Source organism: Entelurus aequoreus, linkage group LG05, assembly GCF_033978785.1.
Source record: "Entelurus aequoreus isolate RoL-2023_Sb linkage group LG05, RoL_Eaeq_v1.1, whole genome shotgun sequence".
NCBI classification, from domain to species: Eukaryota; Metazoa; Chordata; class Actinopteri; order Syngnathiformes; family Syngnathidae; genus Entelurus; species Entelurus aequoreus.
Window position 1 is genome coordinate 25,806,223 of NC_084735.1, and position 21,249 is coordinate 25,827,471.

Sequence of the window (21,249 nt, forward strand, 5' to 3'; positions counted from 1 at the left end):
GAAATATATTCCAGATCTATCGATATTGTACATTTCAAATCCTGATCATATTTGGCAGCACTTTAAATTGCACATTTTATCAGAGTGCACATTTCGTTGCAGTTGAAACTGCAGATCTGATCGAGATTTCACACCAAGTAGCTATTTAAACTCTTAATCTGGACTGTATCCACATGTAAATCCATCATTTGAATCTGCATACTTGCCAAACCTCCCGATTTTCCCGGGAGACGCCCGAATTTCAGTGCCCCTCCCGAAAATCTCCTGGGGCAACCCTTGTCCCGAATTTCTCCCGATTTCCACCCGGACAACAATATTGGGGGCGTGCCTTAAAGGCACTGCCTTTAGCGTCCTCTCTCACCTGAAAAGGAGACTATTATATATGTCTCCGTTATCCATAGGTTTATCAATAACCCATAAAGTAGGCAGGCACGGAGCTATTTCTCAGCGTGTGTTTATTCCAGCCGGCACGTTAATACACTGACACACAACATCCGGATTCCCATCATGCATTGCTTCAAAACTACAGCAAGTACTAATGTCCAAAAACATAACAGAGACGAAGCAGAACATACTTGCCAACCCTCCCGAATTTCCGGGAGACTCCCGAATTTCAGTGCCTGTCCCGAAAATCTCCTGGGACAACCATTCTCCCGAATTCCAGTCGGACTTAAGGCACGCCCCCTCCAGGTCCTTGCGGACCTGAGTGAGGACAGCCTGTCATCACGTCCGCTTGGCCAACCAAAAAATAACCACAGAACACTATACCGTATTGTGTTCTGTGGTTACTTTTTGGTTGGCCAACGGTTTACGTTGTATTGCGCACCCTGACGGCAAGTGTGGGAGTCGGTTCTGAAGTATGAAGTAAAGAGACGTAACTTTGTCACCTCGCCTGGTTATTGACTCCAACCCAGAATATTACACTGCCCATACCTATGCTCCTTCAAACGCTGTGCTACTGGCTGCAAAGCATTGCACTTTCAAATACAACAATGAGTAGAGAGGAGTGTTATGTGTGTGTATATGTGTAAATAAATGAATGAAAGTATGTATATATATATATATATATATATATATATATATATATATATATATATATATATATATATATATATATATATATATATATATGTATATATATATAATAAATACTTGACTTTCAGTGAATTCTAGCTATATATATATATATATATATATATATATATATATATATATATATATATATATATATATATATATATATATATATATATACTACCGTTCAAAAGTTTGGGGTCACATTGAAATGTCCTTATTTTTTAATGAAAAGCACTGTACTTTTCAATGAAGATAACTTTAAACTAGTCTTAACTTTAAAGAAATACACTCTATACATTGCTAATGTGGTAAATGACTATTCTAGCTGCAAATGTCTGTTTTTTGGTGCAATATCTACATAGGTGTATAGAGGCCCATTTCCAGCAACTATCACTCCAGTGTTCTAATGGTACAATGTGTTTGCTCAGAAGGCTAATTGATGATTAGAAAACTCTTGTGCAATCATGTTCACACATCTGAGAACAGTTTAGCTTGTTATAGAAGCTACAAAACTGACCTTCCTTTGAGCAGATTGAGTTTCTGGAGCATCACATTTGTGGGGTCAATTAAACGCTCAAAATGGCCAGAAAAAGAGAACTTTCATCTGAAACTCGACAGTCTATTCTTGTTCTTAGAAATGAAGGCTATTCCACAAAATTGTTTGGGTGACCCCAAACTTTTGAACGGTAGTATATAGCTAGAATTCACTGAAAGTCAAGTATTTATTTTATCCATATTATATATATATATGTGTATAGATTTATATATATATATGTGTATATATGTATATATATATATGTATATATTTATATATATATAAGAAATACATGAATTTCAGTGAATTCTAGCTATAAATATACTCCTCCCCGCTTAACCCCGCCCACCGCAACCCCCCCCCCCCCCCAAAATCTCCCGAATTTGGAGGTCTCAAGGTTGGCAAGTATGAAGCAGAAGAAGGAAGAAGAGACATGGCGACGACGAGTAAGAAGAAGTACGCTTGCAAGTTCCAAAATGATTGGAAAAAATAATTTCAGTTCATCCAGGACAGCTCGAAGGGGAAGGGGTATGCTGCCTGCACATTTTGTAGATCAGACTTCTCCATTGAACACGGTGGCCGAACGGATATACTCATTCATGAAGGGATTATTTATAAATATATATATATGTATATATATATATATATATATATAAGAAATACTTGAAAATATATATCACCCCATCTCCCGAATTCGGAGGTCTCAAGGTTGGCAAGTATGTGAATCTGGGTTATTCAAAATGTGAATTAAAATGTAATATTGCAAATTCTGTAGCATAATCCGGTGTGTATTTTGTAGTAACGGTTGACATCCCATCGTATCACGGGGTAAAGTGTTAAAGCTAGTTGAATACTGTATATTCAATGACTATTGATTGCGCAGTTAAGGGAGTTCCGTAACTTTAGGCTCCGCCCCTAATATCTGCGACGTAGGCGATTATTTGCAAAGAGGCGACGCCCTCTTTTCTTTTTTGCAAGGCATCCAAAAGCTCACCCCTCCTCCCACAACACACACACACACACACACACACACACACACACACACTCACCTCCTCTGTGATCTAAGCGACCCCCACTCGTGGCGGGTGCTTGTTCACATGAAGTGCTCCGCTGCTCCGCACTTCGTGCGAGGACGCGCGGCTGAGGCGCACCGCCACTCGGGACAGCAGCCGGCGAGGATGCGTGGCAGCAGGAGCTGATCCTTCTTCACTTCATCCCTCTCTCTCTCTCTCTCTTATTCTTCCTGGAAGCAAACATGCGGGTTTTTAGTCACAGTCTGCTCCTTTGCGCGCTCCTGACCTCCGTTTACGCAGCATCGGCGGCGTCCTCCTCCTCCTCCTCCTGTCCTCCGGGCTGCGAGTGCTCCGAGGCGGCGCACACGGTGAAGTGTGTGGCCAAAGACCTGCGGAGCGTCCCGGTTGGGATCCCCGTATACACTCGGAACCTTTTCATAACGGGGAACCAGATCACGCGCATCGGTCCGCAGTCCTTTAAAGGCTTGGATAACGTGACCAACCTTTCTCTCAGTAACAACAGGTATTCACTTATATATCTATATTTAAACACCCGAATATGGTTTGCATGCATATTTTATAAGGCTTAAAAAGACCCTTGTGCCTGTATTGCATCACACTTTATATATTTTTGCAACTTACGCGTAGCAATGCTTTTAATGGCAATTTATTATAACACAAACAAAGACAGGATCTAATTAGGTAACCGACCCCTACATTTTTTGTTTAACGGATCAATAATTCATTTTTTATGAGATCTGCTTCCCATTTGGAAGTCTAATTTTGACATACCATAAGGCAGTGGTTCTCAACCTTTCTTTAGTGATGTACCCCCTGTGAACATTTTATTAATTCAAGTACCCCCTAATCAGAGCAAAGCATTTTTGGTTGGAAAAAAAGAGATAAAGAAGTAAAATACAGCACTGTGTCATCAGTTTCTGATTTATTAAATTGTATAACAGTGCAAAATATTGCTCATTTGTTGCGGTCTTTCTTGAACTATTTGGAAAAAAAGATGTAAACATAACTAAAAACTTGTTGGAAAAAAAAAAATGATTAAATTATAAAAATAAAGATTTCTACACATAGAAGTAATCATCAACTTAAAGTGCCCTCTTTGGGGATTGTAATAGAGATCCATCTGGATTCATGAACATAATTCTAAACATTTCTTCACAAAAAAATAAATCTTTAACATCAATATTTATGGAACATGTCCACAAAAAATCTAGCTGTCAACACTGAATATTGCATTGTTGCATTGTTAAAGTTAAAGTACCAATGATTGTCACACACACACTAGGTGTGGCGAAATTATTCTCTGCATTTGACCCATCACCCTTGATCACCCCCTGGGAGGTGAGGGGAGCAGTGGGCAGCAGCGGTGGCCGCGCCCGGGAATCATTTTTGGTGATTTAACCCCCAAATCCAACCCTTGATGCTGAGTGCCAAGCATGGAGGTAATGGGTCCCATTTTTATAGTCTTTGGTATGACTCGGCCGGGGTTTGAACTCACAACCTTTACCGATCTCAGGGCGGACACTCTAACTTGCATTGTAATGAATGGAATAGCCTACTTGATTTGATGTTCAGTTTATGAACTTACATGTTGTTGAAGTATTATTCAATAAATATATTTATAAAGGATTTTTGAATTGTTGCTATTTTTAGAATATTTTCAAAAAATCTCACGTACCCCTTGGCATACCTTCAAGTACCCCCAGGGGTACGCGTACCCCCATTTGAGAACCACTGCCAAAAGGATATAATACTTTTTGCAATGTGTAAAGAGTTCAAAAAGATACATTTTTTGTTTAATGGATCAATAATTATTTATGAGATCCGCTGCCCATTTGGAAGTCTAATTTTGACATATAAGGATATAGTACTTTTTGCAATGTGTAAAGAGTTCAAAAGGATTTGATTTAGGTTGCATGAACATTTTTATATGGCTCAGATTCAGATTGCATTTCAGACAGCAATATTAACTTTTAATCTGACATAGGTTCCAAATGTAGTATCAATTTAAAAATACAGCTTTGATCCTGATTGTTTTTAGATGCAATATAAAGTGCAATCTGGATCACATCCAGATTGCACTTTTACTGGCAATGCAAATATTTAATCTGGATTTGATTCAGAATTGGCAGCAATTTAAATTGCAGATTTGATCCAGATTGCACATTTATTTGCAATCCAAACTAGGAATGGGTACTGTTCACTTTTGAACCGATACGGCACCAATTTTTGGTACTTTTGTGTGTGTTGATAAATACATACATATTTTTTTTAAAATAAACCTAATTTTTTATTGCAATATTTATCATCATGGTTATCATTTGCAAGTATGGCAGTAAAGTGCAATTACAGTTGCAAGTGCACCAAGAACAATTCCTAGTTTGTGAACCCGTTCTCAAACAATGGCAATAAAAACTATTCTGATTCTGAAGTGCAACACGTTAGATCGGGTGTCCCCAACCTTTTTTGCACCACGGACCGTTTTAATGTAGGCATTATTTTCAGGGACCGGCTTTCCACTTGTGCCAGATAAATACAGCAAAAATAAGTGCATGAAAAATACAACTCACTATAACGCTGAATTAGTGGGCTTGTTTCTTTGCAATGTAATCCCCAGCAGGTTGATGTTAACCTGCAGATGGAAATAAGCCGTTGGCTACAATCTGTCACATTTATATTTTATATGTTCATTAATGTGCATTGTATCATGTCACAAAGTTATAACAAATAACAAAAGGCAACTTCCCATGAGAAGTTTTGTTGTACATCTATAAACAAGCTTATTGGTGTGTCTAGTGGGACAGGCAAAAGTTAAGTCGGAGAAAATGAAGTCATTTATAAATTATTAGCAAATGCTACACGGACCGCTACCGGTTCCCGGACCTGTGGTTGGGGACCACTGCGTTAGATGGCAGCTGTGTAATTATTGGTGTGTTTTATTTTGTTTTTAGTTGTGCCCTAAAAAGTGTTAATACTGTAAGTATATACCTTTTACGCACCAGCTGTTTGATTGTAACGTGCATCTTAGTTGTAGTTTCCATTAACAAATGTGTAGGTGTTGAAATCGCTGAAGCTTATTAATATTAGCATGCCAATAGTGAAGCCAAAGTATATTAGCATCTAGATAGCGCCTTTTTGTAAAAGTGCAGCTTTTCTTTACTTACGTTGGAGCAATTTTTGAGTCAAGTTCTATGTTGGCATTGAAAATTGCAACATTACCTAGAGGTAGTTTGGCCGAGTCCGTTCTCAGTGCTGCTGTAGGGATCGCCAAGTGCCGGAGTGCAAACAGCCAGCTGAATCGGCAACTGGGCGTGACAATACGCGCAACCCAGGTACCGTAACATGGCACCGTTGGGTTTTATGTGAATCGGTGCCCGGCAGGATCGGCCGTATTCGGTCTTTGCGAAAAAAGTACAGAGTTCGTTACCCATCCCTAATCTAAACGTTTAATCTAGGTCTTATCCACAATCCACCTTTAGTTGCAATCTAAACATTAAATCTGGATCCGATACACATTGCATTTAGTTTAAATCTAATTATTCAATCTGGATCTGATCTATAGACTGCGCATTAAATTGCAATCTAAACATTTAATCTCGATCTGATCAAGACTGCACATTTAGTTGCTATCTAAACAATGAATCTGGATCTGATCAAGACTGCACATGAAATTGCAGTCTAAACATTTAATCTCAATCTGATCTAGACTGCGCATTAAATAGCAATCTAAACATTTCATCTGGATCTGATCTAGACTGCGCATTAAATTGCAATCTAAACATTTAATCTCGATCTGATCAAGACTGCACATTTAGTTGCAATCTAAACAATGAATCTGGATCTGATTAAGACCACACATTAAATTGCAATCTTAACATTTCATCTGGATCTAATCAAGACTGCACATTTAGTTGCAATTTGAACGTTTAATCTGGATCTGATCCGCAATGCACAGTCACTGGCAATTTAAAAATTTAATCTGGATCTGTTTTCGGAACTGGCAGCAATTTAAATTGCAAATCTAATCCAGATTGTACATTTAGGTAAATTCTGATCATTTATTCTAAATCGGATCCCACAACTCACATTTAGTTCTAATTCTAAACATTTAATCAAACTGCTCCAGGATGCTCATTTTGTTAAATCCTAAAAGTTCTGGTTCTGATTCCCCAATGCACATTTACTGGCAATTTCAACATTTCATCAGGAGATCTACCTTCATTCCAGGATCTCGGAGATGGAGTCGCACACCTTCTCTGGCCTCCAAAGTCTGCGCTCTCTGGACCTGAGCAACAACCAGCTGGCGGTGATCCACCCAGAAGTCTTCGCCGTGGTCAACAAATCCCTACGCGAGCTCAACCTGAGCCAAGCCCTGTACAACCACTCCTCTGTGATGGATCTGGCCACGGCGCTGCGCTGGAGCTTGCTGGGGACGCTACGCGGTCTGGACCTGTCCCACAACAGCCTCATCTATCTGCCCCCGCACATCTTCTCCCACCTGCGCGGCCTACGGCGCCTGCTGCTGGCCAACAACTCCCTGGTGGCCATCCACAACGCCACGCTGGCTGGACTGGAGGAGCTGCAGGAGCTGGATTTGACCCTCAACTCGCTGAAATATGTGCCCGAGGAGGGCTTGCGGGAGCTGGACTCGCTTCCTGAGGCGGAGCTTCTTCTCGGGGAGAACCCCTTCACGTGTACATGCGGGATAGAACCTTTCGTCCAGTGGCTCAACCGCTCGCAGGGTCGCATTAGAGACGCCAGCGAGTTGGTGTGCGCCTTTCCCGTCGCCATGCGGAACACCTCCATGCTCTCTGTGGGCGCGTTTGGCACTCTGGGGTGCCGCCAGAGGGGAGCAGGGGCAGACTTAGCCCTGCAGACCTCCTACGTCTTCTTGGGCATCGTGCTGGGCTTCGTGGGCCTCATTTTCCTCTTTGTGCTTTATCTGAACCGCAGGGGCATCAAGAAGCGCATCTATGACATGCGCGACGCCTGCAGGGAGGTGTGGGAAGGTTACCATTACCGCTTCGAGATCGACTCGGACCCCAGGTTGTCCCGAGTGTCCTCCAGCGCAGACATGTAAAAACCTGAACATTTTAGCAAGGAAACGTGTAAAAAACAAAACACATGTACAGATTTGTCTGTAAATAATTGTGTTAATATGACAGTATTGTTGCCTGGCTTGGCAAAAGTCTGCAGTGCTCGACTTCCACTGTTACATAACTTTAATGTACGACTTTATGAGCGGAGCTCACAGTTTCCTGTCTTCCTTACAAGACCGACAGCAAGTGCCTCAAGTCATGTTACTCAAATAAGCAGAACAATCCATGACCTGCACCATCCAATCACATCCGATACAAGAGCTGTATCAAAGATAGTACAACAGAGAGTTGTATTATCTGTTGTTTCAGCAATGCTATTTGTTTAATTTGATTTCAAAGTTATCCTAAAACACACTTTCCTTAATATGTTGTGCCATCTAAAATGATACAAAATACTAAACAAAAATAATTGTACAACCTTCCGTAAATGCTTCAATTATAGCGTTAATTTACTTTGGGCGTTAAATAGAATTGTCTGTCATAATACAATTTGGAGTGCATGAGGAAGTGGAAAGTAATAACTCTAAAATACCATTAAAAGGTGACGTGTGGTGATTTTCATTTAAAAAAACTTCCAAAATGTTCCATTCTGAAGGCCTTCCCAGATTGCAAATGAAACCACGCCCCACCCTCTATAAAAGTATAATAATTTATATTCAAAAAATGTACACTGAAAATGGATGAATGGATGTTTAAATATATATCCCAAAGACATAGCCGCAATTTTTCCCCCAGTTAAAAAAAAACTTCATAAACTTATAGACTCACCCGGTCACAACATCAGGTACACCTGCACATGCTTTTACAGGCTCTCTGCAGGTTTCAACATGTCACATTTAAGACTTATAAGACTTTTTTAAGACCATCTTGAAAATAATTTAAGGCCATTTCACATCCATACGGACAAAAAATACAAAGAAAATCAGAGGTCTAAAATAAATGTTAAGTATATGAATTCATTCGCTGCTCTTTCACATTGGAAAACAAAATGATTAAACTAACTAAATACACCAGGAGCTTCTCTAGTGTAAACTAATTGAAAAAAATATTAGCAAACATCGTAACAGCCAATTTTCAGATTTGCCATAGAAGTGTTTTCTTGCAGAAGGTGCAGTGTCCTTCATATCAAGTGTTTTCATGTAACATCAACATCAGCAAAGGTAGAGGAAAGCACAACAATATATTGTCTGTGAAAGGGACAGTTAGCATCTCTGCTAAAGCTAAATGGTTAACTTTGGTAATGTTTTTTGGGCTGTCAGAATTGAGCAAACCGATAAAAACATCTACAGCACTACTGTATCTGCACAAAAACAGTCTGTGCAGACAGAGTGATTGTCTAAAAAGACGGAAGGCGATTATGGCTTGCAAGCCTCAAACAGAATTTGGATGTAAATAATGTGGATAACATTCAAATGTGCTCAGCTCGTTTTGTATATGGTGTGACTTTTTTGAAAACATATTGCTAATACACAAGGATAAGTTTTAATGTAGGCATGACAAGATGACATTCACAAATCTCCATTGCTTTCCTCACCCCACAATAAGATGAGTGTAAACCAGGGGCCTCAGACACACGGCCCGCACCTTAATATGAAAATTTAATGTTAGTGCGGCCCGCGAGTTTTATATGAATGCCGCTTGACAGCGTCACACTTGCCAACCCTCCCAATTTTTCCGGGAGACTCTCGAATTTCAGGGCAACCATTCTCTCGAATGTCTACCGATTTTCACCCAAACAACAATATTAAGGGTGTGGCGTGATGGCAATGCCTTTAGCGCCCTCTACAACCCGTACAAACAGCGTGCCAGCCCAGTCACATGTTGAATCTGGTTTCTGTACACACACATAAGTGACTGCAAGACATACTTGGTCAACAGCCACACAGGTCACACTGAGGGTAGCCGTATAAACAAGTTTAACACTGTTACAAATATGCGCCACGCTGTGAACCCACACCAAACAAGAATGACAAACACATTTCGGGAGAACATCCGCACCGTAACACAACATAAACACAACAGAACAAATACCCAGAATCCCATGCAGCCCTAACTCTTCCGGGCTAGAATATACACCAAACTTACGTGTGTCTGCAGAAGCCTCATACAACATGTGACTGGGCCGGCACGCTGTTTGTATGGTGAAAAAACGGACGCGACGACAGGTTGTAGAGGACGTTAAACGCAGTGCTATCACGGCACGCCCTTAATATTATTGCCCGGGTGAAAATCGGGACAAATTCGGGGGAATGCTTTCCCCGGGAGATTGTCGGGAGGGGCACTGAAATTCGGGAGTCTCCCGGAAAAATCGGGAGGGTTGGCAAGTATGTTGCTAGGGCGGGATAGCCATTCAAAGAAGGTGAATTCATTAAAAAGTGCATGTTAGATTTTTTTAAGAAATTTTTTCTTGCGGCCCAGCCTCACCCAGTTTCTGCATCCAGTGGCCCCCAGGTAAATTGAGTTTGAGACCCCTGGTGTAAACACTAAACACTTTTCATGTCGCTTGCTGTATAAACTTGGAGAAAAGATTAGGCGTGAGAAGCTGACCTGAAATTATTGGAACAAATAATAGAAATAATTATGTTTTTTTTAATAGTTTTACTGCTCAGTACACTACTACCACAGAGAAATTAGTGTGTGCTTACTGTATGTAATAGTATGATTTTACTACTAAACACCTCATATTGATCTCCTTCAGCAATTGGCGCAACTTGAACCATATAACACACCTTTTTTTTGGGGGGGGGGTTACGTTTGTCTTTGTAAAGTTGTGCAAGTGTTTGTGGCGTTTCAGCATCTTTTGACACGGACTTATCCCGGATTTTTGACTTTTCCAATGTCATTCCATTCACACCGCCATGTTTACAAACGCTTCCTTCCTCGATGGCTGCACATCTGGGTACTAAACACTTTATACGTTCCCATCCACTGGGTTCAACCATGCATTCAATTGATTGTTCAGGAGACACAAATCCTTGAATTTTTACTTACTTACCCATCTTATGCAAGGCTTTGCTGTGGGCATTCGTTAAGTTTTCTCCGCTGCTATGCTAACTAAGCTGTCAACACACAGCTGCGTGCGCACAGCAACATGTTTGATAAATTCTGACCGGGCAGCACAGTTAGTTCCGCTGTGTGTAAATAAAAGTAACGTCAATAGATTATTAAGACCTTTCAAAATTGTATTTAAGACCTTTTATGAGATTTTAAGAGAATTTTAGACATTTTAAGGCCTTAAATTTAAATTATTGGATTTATGACTTCTGTAGACTTTTTAAGACCCCGCTGATACCCTGCTTTTAGCAGCATTTATGTCACTGCATGTTGCACGTCAGTATTATTATGCGCATGCCAAGATTAGATGAAAATAGTGCTTCATCCTACATTTTTTGTGTTTCCTCATAGAGCTTAACTTAACTTCTAAATAAGTGCTTCCATCTCGCGGTGGCGTCAAGACGTAGCAATACTGCAAACCCTGCAAACAAAAGCATCATAAACATGATTGGTTGCTTTTTAACACAGTTATCCAACATTGTAACAAACATGTGTAAGTCAGAGAAGACGAAGTTCATCATACAACAGAACCAATGTTTGTAATAAGTAAGGAGCAAATACCACAGGAATAAGGCAGATCGACACGCGTGAGTTTCACACTATCACCTACTGACATTTTTAAGCGGTAGTGCATGATACAACAAATGCAACTACTGCCATAAAAAATGTTGATGCCAGTGTTTTAATTAAAAACTCCGACAGTTATTTGCTTTTGTACACAAATTAAGTCGCTATTTGGAGCATTTCTAGTAATAAAAATAATGCTTAGGATATGTGCAGCTGTACCTCATTTGGTGCCCGGCGAGTGTACGTCACTTGTAATCTGGATTTATCGTGTATAAACCGGCAAGAAAACATTGTAATAGGTCCTAATTTCCAGCAAACCACTTGGAATTCCTGCTGAGTGACTGTGATTGCCTCTGCTTCTCGGATCAGGAAGGAACATAATTCGGCACAGGCTAAACGGGAATATCCCAGCCCCCCTCCGTGCTCTTCCTTTTTTTTTGTTGTTGTTGCATGAAACGTTGCTTTGTTACACCGCCTCGAGTTTTATTGTCAAAATGATGAGAACCAGTCGCGGGTTGAGGGCGGCTAAAAGCAACCCCCCTTCTTCAAAGACAGCCTCTCCATGTTTTTCTGTTTAAGAAGACTTTTTTTCCCCCCCGACTCCTTTCTTTACATGATAAGATACAGATGAATTTGGAACACCAGCCACATTGCTTCACTCGAGGCCAGGGGACGCCTTTTCTTCGACAAGTGAAATCTGCACAGTGTCACACGTTCATTTGTCGCCCGTCTAGCCATCTTTTATGGACGAATCGCAAAAAGTCAATCATCTGTTTGCCTTTTTCATGCGGCAAACAGATGAGGTTACTGCCCCAATTTGTTGACTTGTAGGTATTTAGGGTGGCGATAACAGCCTCCCTTTGTGTCAAGCCAAAGAAGCATCCTCCTGAGCTATTCTACTGCATGTGCAATAACACAATAAAAGTACAGAAAGTGGTGGTTGGTGGTCTCTATGCTTATTACCTTGTTAAATAAATGCACACTGGTAAACCCATTCAATGTATTCTGCCAGGCTCAGTCTTTTGAATGATGCTTGCACCTATGAGAAATGATCATAACTTTTAGTCCATGCTCAGATCACAAATGCACTCACTAAAATTTGAAAGTAAAATTTTGACCTCTGTCCTGCACACACAAAAACTCTAGCAAATGGTGTTTTTTTTTTTTTTACGATACCTAAATTAATAATATCGCATTTTCCATAATTTTAGTTTTAACGCTCTTTTCTGCACAACCCGTTTTACACTGTTGTTTCGATTATGCGTGACCCGAAGAATAAGCTAGGAATGTTACGATATGAGAATTTCATATCACGGTGATCATTATTATTGCGGTATTGTTGAATGTACTTAAACAAATACTGAAATCTTTTGACCAAGTAATTTTTTCAAATACTGTAAGTCAGGGGCACATATAATCAATAATTAATATAATTGGATATTCATAGTTTTTTTATGGTGCATGGACTTTCTTTTATCATATCCACAAATTGTGTTATGTGTGACCATGTGTGTTGGCAATTTGTGTTGGTTCGAATTTTTTTTGTTTTTTGCAACATGACTAGGGAAGGTTGTTTGCATTGGGTCATATAAGTAAATGCCATTTGACATTCAAAGCATAAGTGGCAATAAGGCAGCAGCATATTAAATGATTTTTAAAATGGATTGAAAACTCCCTGCAGCCGGATTCCTTAATAAACTCATGATGTCTCGTGGGCCAAATAGAAGACAGCCCGCTGGCCGTAGTTTGGACTCCCGTACTGTAAGTAATTTAAATAGACACACTGTTAGAAAAAAATATATTTTGCACGTTTTGTGTTTATTGTGTTAAAAGTGCGTAACAACACATTCTATTATTATTACTCATACTTCAAACTTGATTATTATAATGTATTATTTCTGGCTTGTTTCAGCGATCCTTGAACGCAGCGTAAAAACATCTGCGTCTCGTATTACGAGTATAGAACGATCACTCTGTTCGAAGAGAGCAGAGCTTGTAGGTTCCATGTGCACAATTGAATATCTTAGTTGCTCAGACAGCAATGTGTTTATATAAGTTAAGATTGGGGTATGTTGTTTCTTAATGGGGAAAGACATTCATGTTTCTTGTTTTCATGTTAGTATTTAAGCTAGCGAGCTGGCGCCAGTCAGTCAATCTGTGAGTTTTTCAAAGTTCAGTTATTATCATGGTTTTTCTATGATTTTTAATTAAAATAGTAATACTAACCGTCAGGAGTTGTACCTTGGTTATCATTATTAACGTTTAGCTTTATAACCATAATTACAGAGCTAGGTCCTAAATTATACTGTACATGCCAAGGAAAGTTAACAACTAGCTAATAGTGTGTTTTTTAACATGGCGTTTTCCATCAATCTTCTTTTGACAAAATTGTAGATTCACGTTTTACACAAACATGTTTTATTTAAATAAAGAATAACACATTAATTATACATTTGTAAAAAATAAAATAGTAGTCTTCAATGATATAGCACATAAATGATGTCAATGAAGGTTAACAATATGTTAAAATGGTTACTTTACCAGATGACATCGCCATCTACTGTTTCTTGATTTAACATAACCGTAATGTATTGATTTGAAAATATGTAAAAATGTGTTTTTAGTTGGCTTAATTCTACAGCAATATTTAGATCAATTGCATTACATTCTTTAACTGTACTATATGCCAACGATGGCTAACAATTAGCTAATAGGTTGTATTCACGTGACATCACAGCCGGCTTATTAATTATGTGAGGCTGGAAGTGTCGGGCCACCTAGTGTCTGTTGTCAAAGTTTTCTGGGTGGCATTTTCTCAAAGAAAAATGTACTATGATAATGTTGTATTATGCTGTTTGAACCGTTCAAATTGCAAAAAGGATACAACTTTCTTCTGAGTTTCTGAGAGGGAATCAAAAAGGCTGAAAAATATCGACATTTTACGAAAGACTACGAGAAAAGTGGCACACACTCCAGTCCAAGGGAGCAGAGTTGAAGAACGCACAAGTTTGCAATGATCAATTCGTTAAAGGTTTGTTTGTTATACTTTCAACGTTTAGTATTTCCTATTTAAGTATTATCTTGATATTATTTGTATTTTATCTTGTTTCGGAGTTCTTACAATACATTTTTTCTATAAGTGTTTTGTAAACCACCAACTTACCGAGTCGAAATAAAACAAAGTAAATGTGAGCAAAACCTAGGAGAGGTGAAGGTGCTGTTTGCAACTTCCTCACAGTAACATTTTTCAAAGTTAAAAATATAACACGCACACCACCGGCTAGCTTACGTTACCATTAGTGGTTTAACAAATGTCTATATTTTTCACAATTACAAATGTAATGCATTAATTATCTATTTTATTATATTTTTTAAAGGAGGCGATCGCGCTGCAAAGACAGATGATTATCCGCCTTACTTGTGTGTATAAACATACTCTATGCGGACTATCATAAATAAAAAATATTAAAGATATCGTCTATTCAGCAATATCATTTTGTAATTTTATAGCTGCTGGGCTGAATAAAATTAATTAAATGCATTTGTTTTGGTGTTTGCTGGCGTTTTTTAATGGTGTTCGTTTTTTCATATAGGAGCTATATTATTATTAGCGTGCTTAAAGTAGGTTCTGTTCTCTAGATTGCACTTCAATATAGTCAAGAAAAGGTGGTACATATTATATTTGTGTTCTACAACATGACGAGTGCTTCTCAATTATTTTCTGTTACGCCCTCCCTATGAAGATTTGTCTATGAAATGGTTATAAAGTACACCACTGCACAACATTGTATCTTTTTTAACATGAAAGAAAACAGTGTAGTCACAGTGAAGCCAAGCGCTACATTCGCTTTGTCATATTCTAGTACAGTAAAATAAGCATGTTCCACGAGGTCATGCGCGCTGGCATCGCACTGCGCCCCCCAGTGGGTTAGACCATATGATACCACAAATGTACGTTTGTAGAAGGGAATAAGTGTCTCCATGGTGACATCCGGAATACACACAATAACCTTATTTAAATAGGGCCGGCTACACCACGCTATTTCGCACGTGTTATTTGAATCTTTTTACATCAGGCCCTTATAGTACACTGCTAAAGGCCTACTGAAATTAATTTTTTTTTATTTAAACGGGGATAGCAGATCCATTCTATGTGTAATACTTGATCATTTCGCGATATTGCCATATTTTTGCTGAAAGGATTTAGTAGAGAACAACGACGATAAAGTTCGCAACTTTTGGTCGCTGATAAAAAAAAGCCTTGCCGATACCGGAAGTAGCGTGACGTCACCGGAGGAAGGACTCCTCACATTTTCCCATTGTTTACAATGCAGCGAGAGAGATTCGGACCGAGAAAGCGACGATTACCCCATTAATTTGAGCGAGGATGAAAGATTCGTGGATGAGGAACATTAGAGTGAAGGATTACAGTGCAGTGCAGGACGTATCTTAGGTACAAGTGTTCATTGGATTCCACACTTTCTCCTTTTTCTATTGTGGATCACGGATTTGTATTTTAAACCACCTCGGATACTATATCCTCTTGAAAATGAGAGTCGAGAACGCGAAATGGACATTCACAGTGACTTTTATCTCCACGACAATACATCGGTGAAGCTCTTTAGCTACTGAGCTAACGTGATAGCATCGTGCTTAAATGCAGATAGAAACAAAACAAATAAGCCCCTGACTGGAAGGATAGACAGAAGATCAACAATACTACCAAACTCTGGACATGTAACTACACGGTTAATGCTTTCCAGCTTGGCGAAGCTAAGCAATGCTGTTGCTAACGATGCCATTGAAGCTAACTTAGCTACGGAACCTCGACAGAGCTATGCTAAAAACATTAGCTCTGCACCTACGCCAGCTCTCATCTGCTCATCACAACCCGTGCTCACATGCGATCCAGCGATCGACGGTACGACGAAGGACTTCACCCGATCACCGATGCGGTCGGCGGCCCGTAGACGGAGGAAGTCAAGGTGAGGTCGGCGGCTAGCGCGTCTGCTATCCATCTCAAAGTCCTCCTGGTTGTGTTGCTGTAGTCCGCCGTTAATACACAGACCCCACCCACAACTTTCTTCTTTGCAGTCTCCATTGTTCATTAAACAAAATGCAAAAGATTCACCAACACAGATGTCCAGAATACTGTGGAATTTTGAGATGAAAACAGAGCTTTTTTATATTGGATTCAATGGGCTCCGAATACTTCCATTTTCAACGATTGACGTCACGCGCAAACGTCATCATATCGGAAGTTTGCCGTTAAATTTAAAATTGCACTTTATAAGTTAACCCGGCCGTATTGGCATGTGTTGCAATGTTAAGATTTCATCATTGATATATAAACTATCAGACTGCGTGGTCGGTAGTAGTGGGTTTCAGTAACAACATAACATGTCTCATGGTTCATATGTGGTATGAAAGAGTCAGATAAATGTTAAAAATAAAGGCTTACTTACAAAAATCAACAAATCTGCATTAATGAAGTAATGAGTTTTTCCTGAGTTAAAAAGTTTTTGCATCATCTTGTAAACGAACCAACAATATCCTTGTGGGAGGTAAGCATTATAACCATGGCTATGTACAGTGTCCACAGTGCTTCAGCTCCACATTAACTCGCTGAGGAGAAACCAATTGAGGCTGGACACAAAGGTTCGGCTCGGATAGCAAAAAAAAAAAAGCCTTTGTTTTTTTCCAAGCACCCCCTACTCACCCCTTCAGAAACGACGCTTCTGTCTGCTTGCACAGGCCATTATGCCACCAGGCGAGTAATAGGATTCCCTCATGATAACAAAGTTGAGCACTCTGCAGCCGCTTTTGTTTAAGTGTCATCATTCTTAATCATTGGGGGGCGGGTTAATTTGCTGTTATGTAACATACCATAAGCTAGATGCTAGTGCTGGGGGCCGGGGGAGGGGGTGCATTAACGCGGCCCTGAGTTATTGGTGTCAAATAACAAAGCGGCCTCCGTGTGCTATTACTTCTGTTTCACTCATTAAACGTGGCATTGCCTTGTTGAAATGTATGCCGTGTTTGCTCAGCGGGGCGACCATGACCAGAAAGCAACAACCGCTTCCTGTTTCGTCTTCCTTTGCAGAAGCTCGTTAACAGCAGAAGAATGGCCCCAATTAGAGCGGCATGTCTGATTAAAAGATTACATCTTTGCCCGTGTATTCCCACAAGCAAGTTGTTGCATGTGGTTTTCAGCCACCTTATATTTATATTTCATGCGCCTCCTTGTCTCTGGGAACATCTTGGCACCAGGACAAGGCTTTAATGGCCAAGTTAGGGAATGTGGCTTGAAAGGCAACAGCCACATCTGCCAGGAATCCGACATGTTTAAAAAACTTTTTTTTTAATACAAAGCGACCATAAACCTTAGAGAGTGTGACAACAAAAAGTGACATCAACTCTTTGCCACCAGCGTTGATGACTAGTGCGGCTGTTTTCTATAGCTCTGTAACATATACTGTACATGTGGCCACAATATTAGGTACTTGCGCACAATTTAATGCAAGACAATACAGTGGTGAAAAAAATTATAGTATTTTTTTTTTTTTTAAATAAGTAAATACAGGAGCTTTTAGGCAATCCTGCACAATTTAATGCAAGCCAATACACTGGTGATAAAATAAGAATAATGTATATATTTTCAATTGAATAATTAAATACAGGAGTTTTTAGGCATGCAATCTTGCACCATTTATTGCAAGCCAATACAGTAGTGATAAAATAATACTGTATATATATTTTTCTTCAATAAATAAATACAGGAGGTTTTTTGGCAATCTTGCACAATTTAATAAAAGCCAACTGTCATAATCTTCTTTTTGTTGCAGTGCCTGGTTTCTGGGTCACGGGGCGTAGCCACCTGTGCGCACACCTAGTACTTTTTTCCTCCTGACTATATAAGCCCTCCAGTACCTTCACTTGGCGCCAGTAGATTTCTTGATGGTTCACCCTTGCAGTCGTGTACATCTACTCTGCTTTGGCTCCACTTACGCTTCTTGTTCCCTGTAGCTCAGTGGTAATTGTTACTTCTCTACACCATCTGTGTGGGTTTTCTGTTCCTGACACCTTAAATGTGCACCATTAGTTATTTTTGTCCTCACTCTTTTGAGTACTCCTTTTGTTATTGTTCTTATTTATTTTTCGGCTCTGCATTGGGGTCCTACTCTGGCTAAACCAATCGTGAAAAATCTACTGGCCAACATGGACCCCGCAGAGAAAGAATGTCTCTGCGCTCACTGGTTTTGGAGATACTCATGACAATCACGACCAGTTGCTGCATGATTTGACAGCCAACTTCCAGACGCTGTTGATCAGACGAGCACTGTGACTCACCCGAAAGGATGTCAGGACCTTTCCGCCTTCACCAACAGCTTTTCCTCCCACTCCTCTGGAGCCCAGTTTTACCCCCTGTTTCACTGGTAAATCTGGCTGCTGCAAACAGACTTTCGTATCCTCGCTGCAGAGAGCGGATTTGGTAACAAACCAATAATATTGGGTAATAAACTAAAAAAACACACTCACGAGGGAGTGGGAGAAAAAGGAAACAAAAGAAGGCGAGTGCAACTAACAAGGACACAAGACTCAGGACTTTTTTGTTGAATATTAGGCAAGGAAATGCAGAGCAAATAAAACAACAATGAGCCGACGCTGTCTGTAAGCCTAAATAGGAGACTGATTGGCAACCGAGACACACCAGAGCCCAGTTGCCAATCAAGGACAGGTGTGGGAGCTAATACTCAGTGGACAGACAGAGGAAGTGAAACTACAAAATAAAAGTACTGGACAAGAACTAAAACACCACACAAATCGGAAAAAACAACACAAGTTTAAAACAGTCACAAGGGTATGACAGGCAGCAATCGATCGACCATCCATCCATCCATTTATACTGTATATATATATATATATATATATATATATATATATATATATATATATATATATATATATATATATATATATATATATATATATATATATATATATATATGTATATATATATGTATATATACACACATATACACATACATATATATACATACATACATACATATATATATACACACTAGGGCTGCAACAACTAATCGATTAAATTGATTAAAATCGATTATAAAAATAGTTGGCGATTAATTTAGTCATCGATTCGTTGGATCTATGCTATGGGCGGTATGGCGTAGTGGGTAGAGCGGCCGTGCCAGAAACCTGAGGGTTGCAGGTTCGCTCCCCGCCTCTTGACATCCAAATCGCTGCCGTTGTGTCCTTGGGCAGGACACTTCACCCTTGCCCCCGGTGCCGCTCACACTGGTGAATGAATGATAGGTGGTGGTCGGAGGGGCCGTAGGCGCAAATTGGCAGCCTCGCTTCCGTCAGTCTACCCCAGGGCAGCTGTGGCTACAAATGTAGCTTACCACCACCAGGTGTGAATGAATGATGGGTTCCCACTTCTCTGTGAGAGCTTTAAGTATCTAATAATAGAAAAGCGCGATATAAAATCTAATCCATTATTATTATTATTATTATTATGCGCATGCGCAGAGGCTACTTTTTTATTTATTTTCTATTTTTTTATTTTATAAACCTTTATTTATAAACTGCAACATTTACAAACAGCTGACAAACAATAATCAAAATATGTATGGTGCCAGTATGGTGCTAGTGTGCTGTTTTTTTTTCAATAAAAAACTGGAAAGGATAGAAATGTAGTTTGTCTCTTTTATCCGATTATTAATCGATTAATCAAAGTAATAATCGACAGATTAATCGATTATCAAATTAGTTGTTAGTTGCAGCCCAAATATACACATACATACATACATATACACACATATATACATACATATATATATATATATACATACTAGTGTTGTAACGATACCAATATTTTGGTACCGGTACCGATACTAAAATTATTTCGGTACTTTTCTAAATAAAGGGGACCACAAAAAAATTGCATTATTGGCTTTATTTTAACAAAAAATCTTAGGGTACATTAAACATATGTTTCTTATTGCAATTTAGTCCTTAAATAAAATAGTGAACATACTAGACAACTTGTCTTTTAGTAGTAAGTAAACAAACAAAGGCTCCTAATTAGTCTGCTGACATATGCAGTAACATTTTGTGTCATTTATCATTCTATTATTTTGTCAACATTATTAAGGACAAGTGGTAGAAAATGAATTATTAATCTACTTGTTCATTTACTGTTAATATCTGCTTATGTCCTGTATCAACGTGATCTATCTACACTTCTGTTAAAATGTAATAATCACTTATTCTTCTGTTGTTTGATACTTAACATTAGTTTTGGATGATACCACAAATTTGGGTATCAATCCGATACCAAGGATCACACATTGGTCATATTCAAAGTCCTTGTGTGTCCAGGGACATATTTCCTGAGTTTATAAACATAATATACAAACCCCGTTTCTATATGAGTTGGGAAATTGTGTTAGATGTAAATATAAACCGAATAAAATGATTTCCAAATCATTTTCAACCCATATTCAGTTGAATATTCTACAAAGACAACATATTTGATGTTCAAACTGATAAACTTTTTTTTTTTCTTCAAATAATCATTAACTTTAGAATTTGATGCCAGCAACACGTGACAAAGAAGTTGGGAAAGGTGGCAATAAATACTGATAAAGTTGAGGAATGCTCATCAAACACTTATTTGGAACATCCCACAGGTGAACAGGCAAATTGGGAACAGGTGGGTGCCATGATTGGGTATAAAAGTAGATTCCATAAAATGCTCAGTCATTCACAAACAAGGATGGGGCGAGGGTCACCACTTTGTCAACAAATGCGTGAGCAAATTGTTGAACAGTTTAAGAAAAACCTTTCTCAACCAGCTATT

At 39.2% G+C, this 21,249-nt stretch overlaps 1 protein-coding gene and 1 long non-coding RNA gene across 2 annotated transcripts in view; one reads left to right on the forward strand and one right to left on the reverse strand.

Moving 5' to 3' along the window:
- The first annotated feature begins 2,662 nt into the window (after positions 1–2,662).
- tpbga (trophoblast glycoprotein a) lies at positions 2,663–9,473 on the forward strand. Its single transcript, XM_062047508.1, has 2 exons — positions 2,663–3,148; positions 6,871–9,473. The coding sequence occupies exons 1-2, from the start codon at positions 2,868–2,870 to the stop codon at positions 7,721–7,723; spliced, it is 1,134 nt and encodes a 377-aa protein (XP_061903492.1). The 5' UTR covers positions 2,663–2,867; the 3' UTR covers positions 7,724–9,473.
- Positions 9,474–10,067: 594 nt separating this feature from the next.
- Positions 10,068–21,249, reverse strand: part of LOC133650366 (uncharacterized) — a 35,273-nt gene continuing 24,091 nt past the window's right edge. The window contains exon 3 of the long non-coding RNA XR_009826227.1: positions 10,068–11,217. This is a non-coding gene — a long non-coding RNA (uncharacterized LOC133650366). The remainder of the gene's footprint in view (positions 11,218–21,249) is intronic.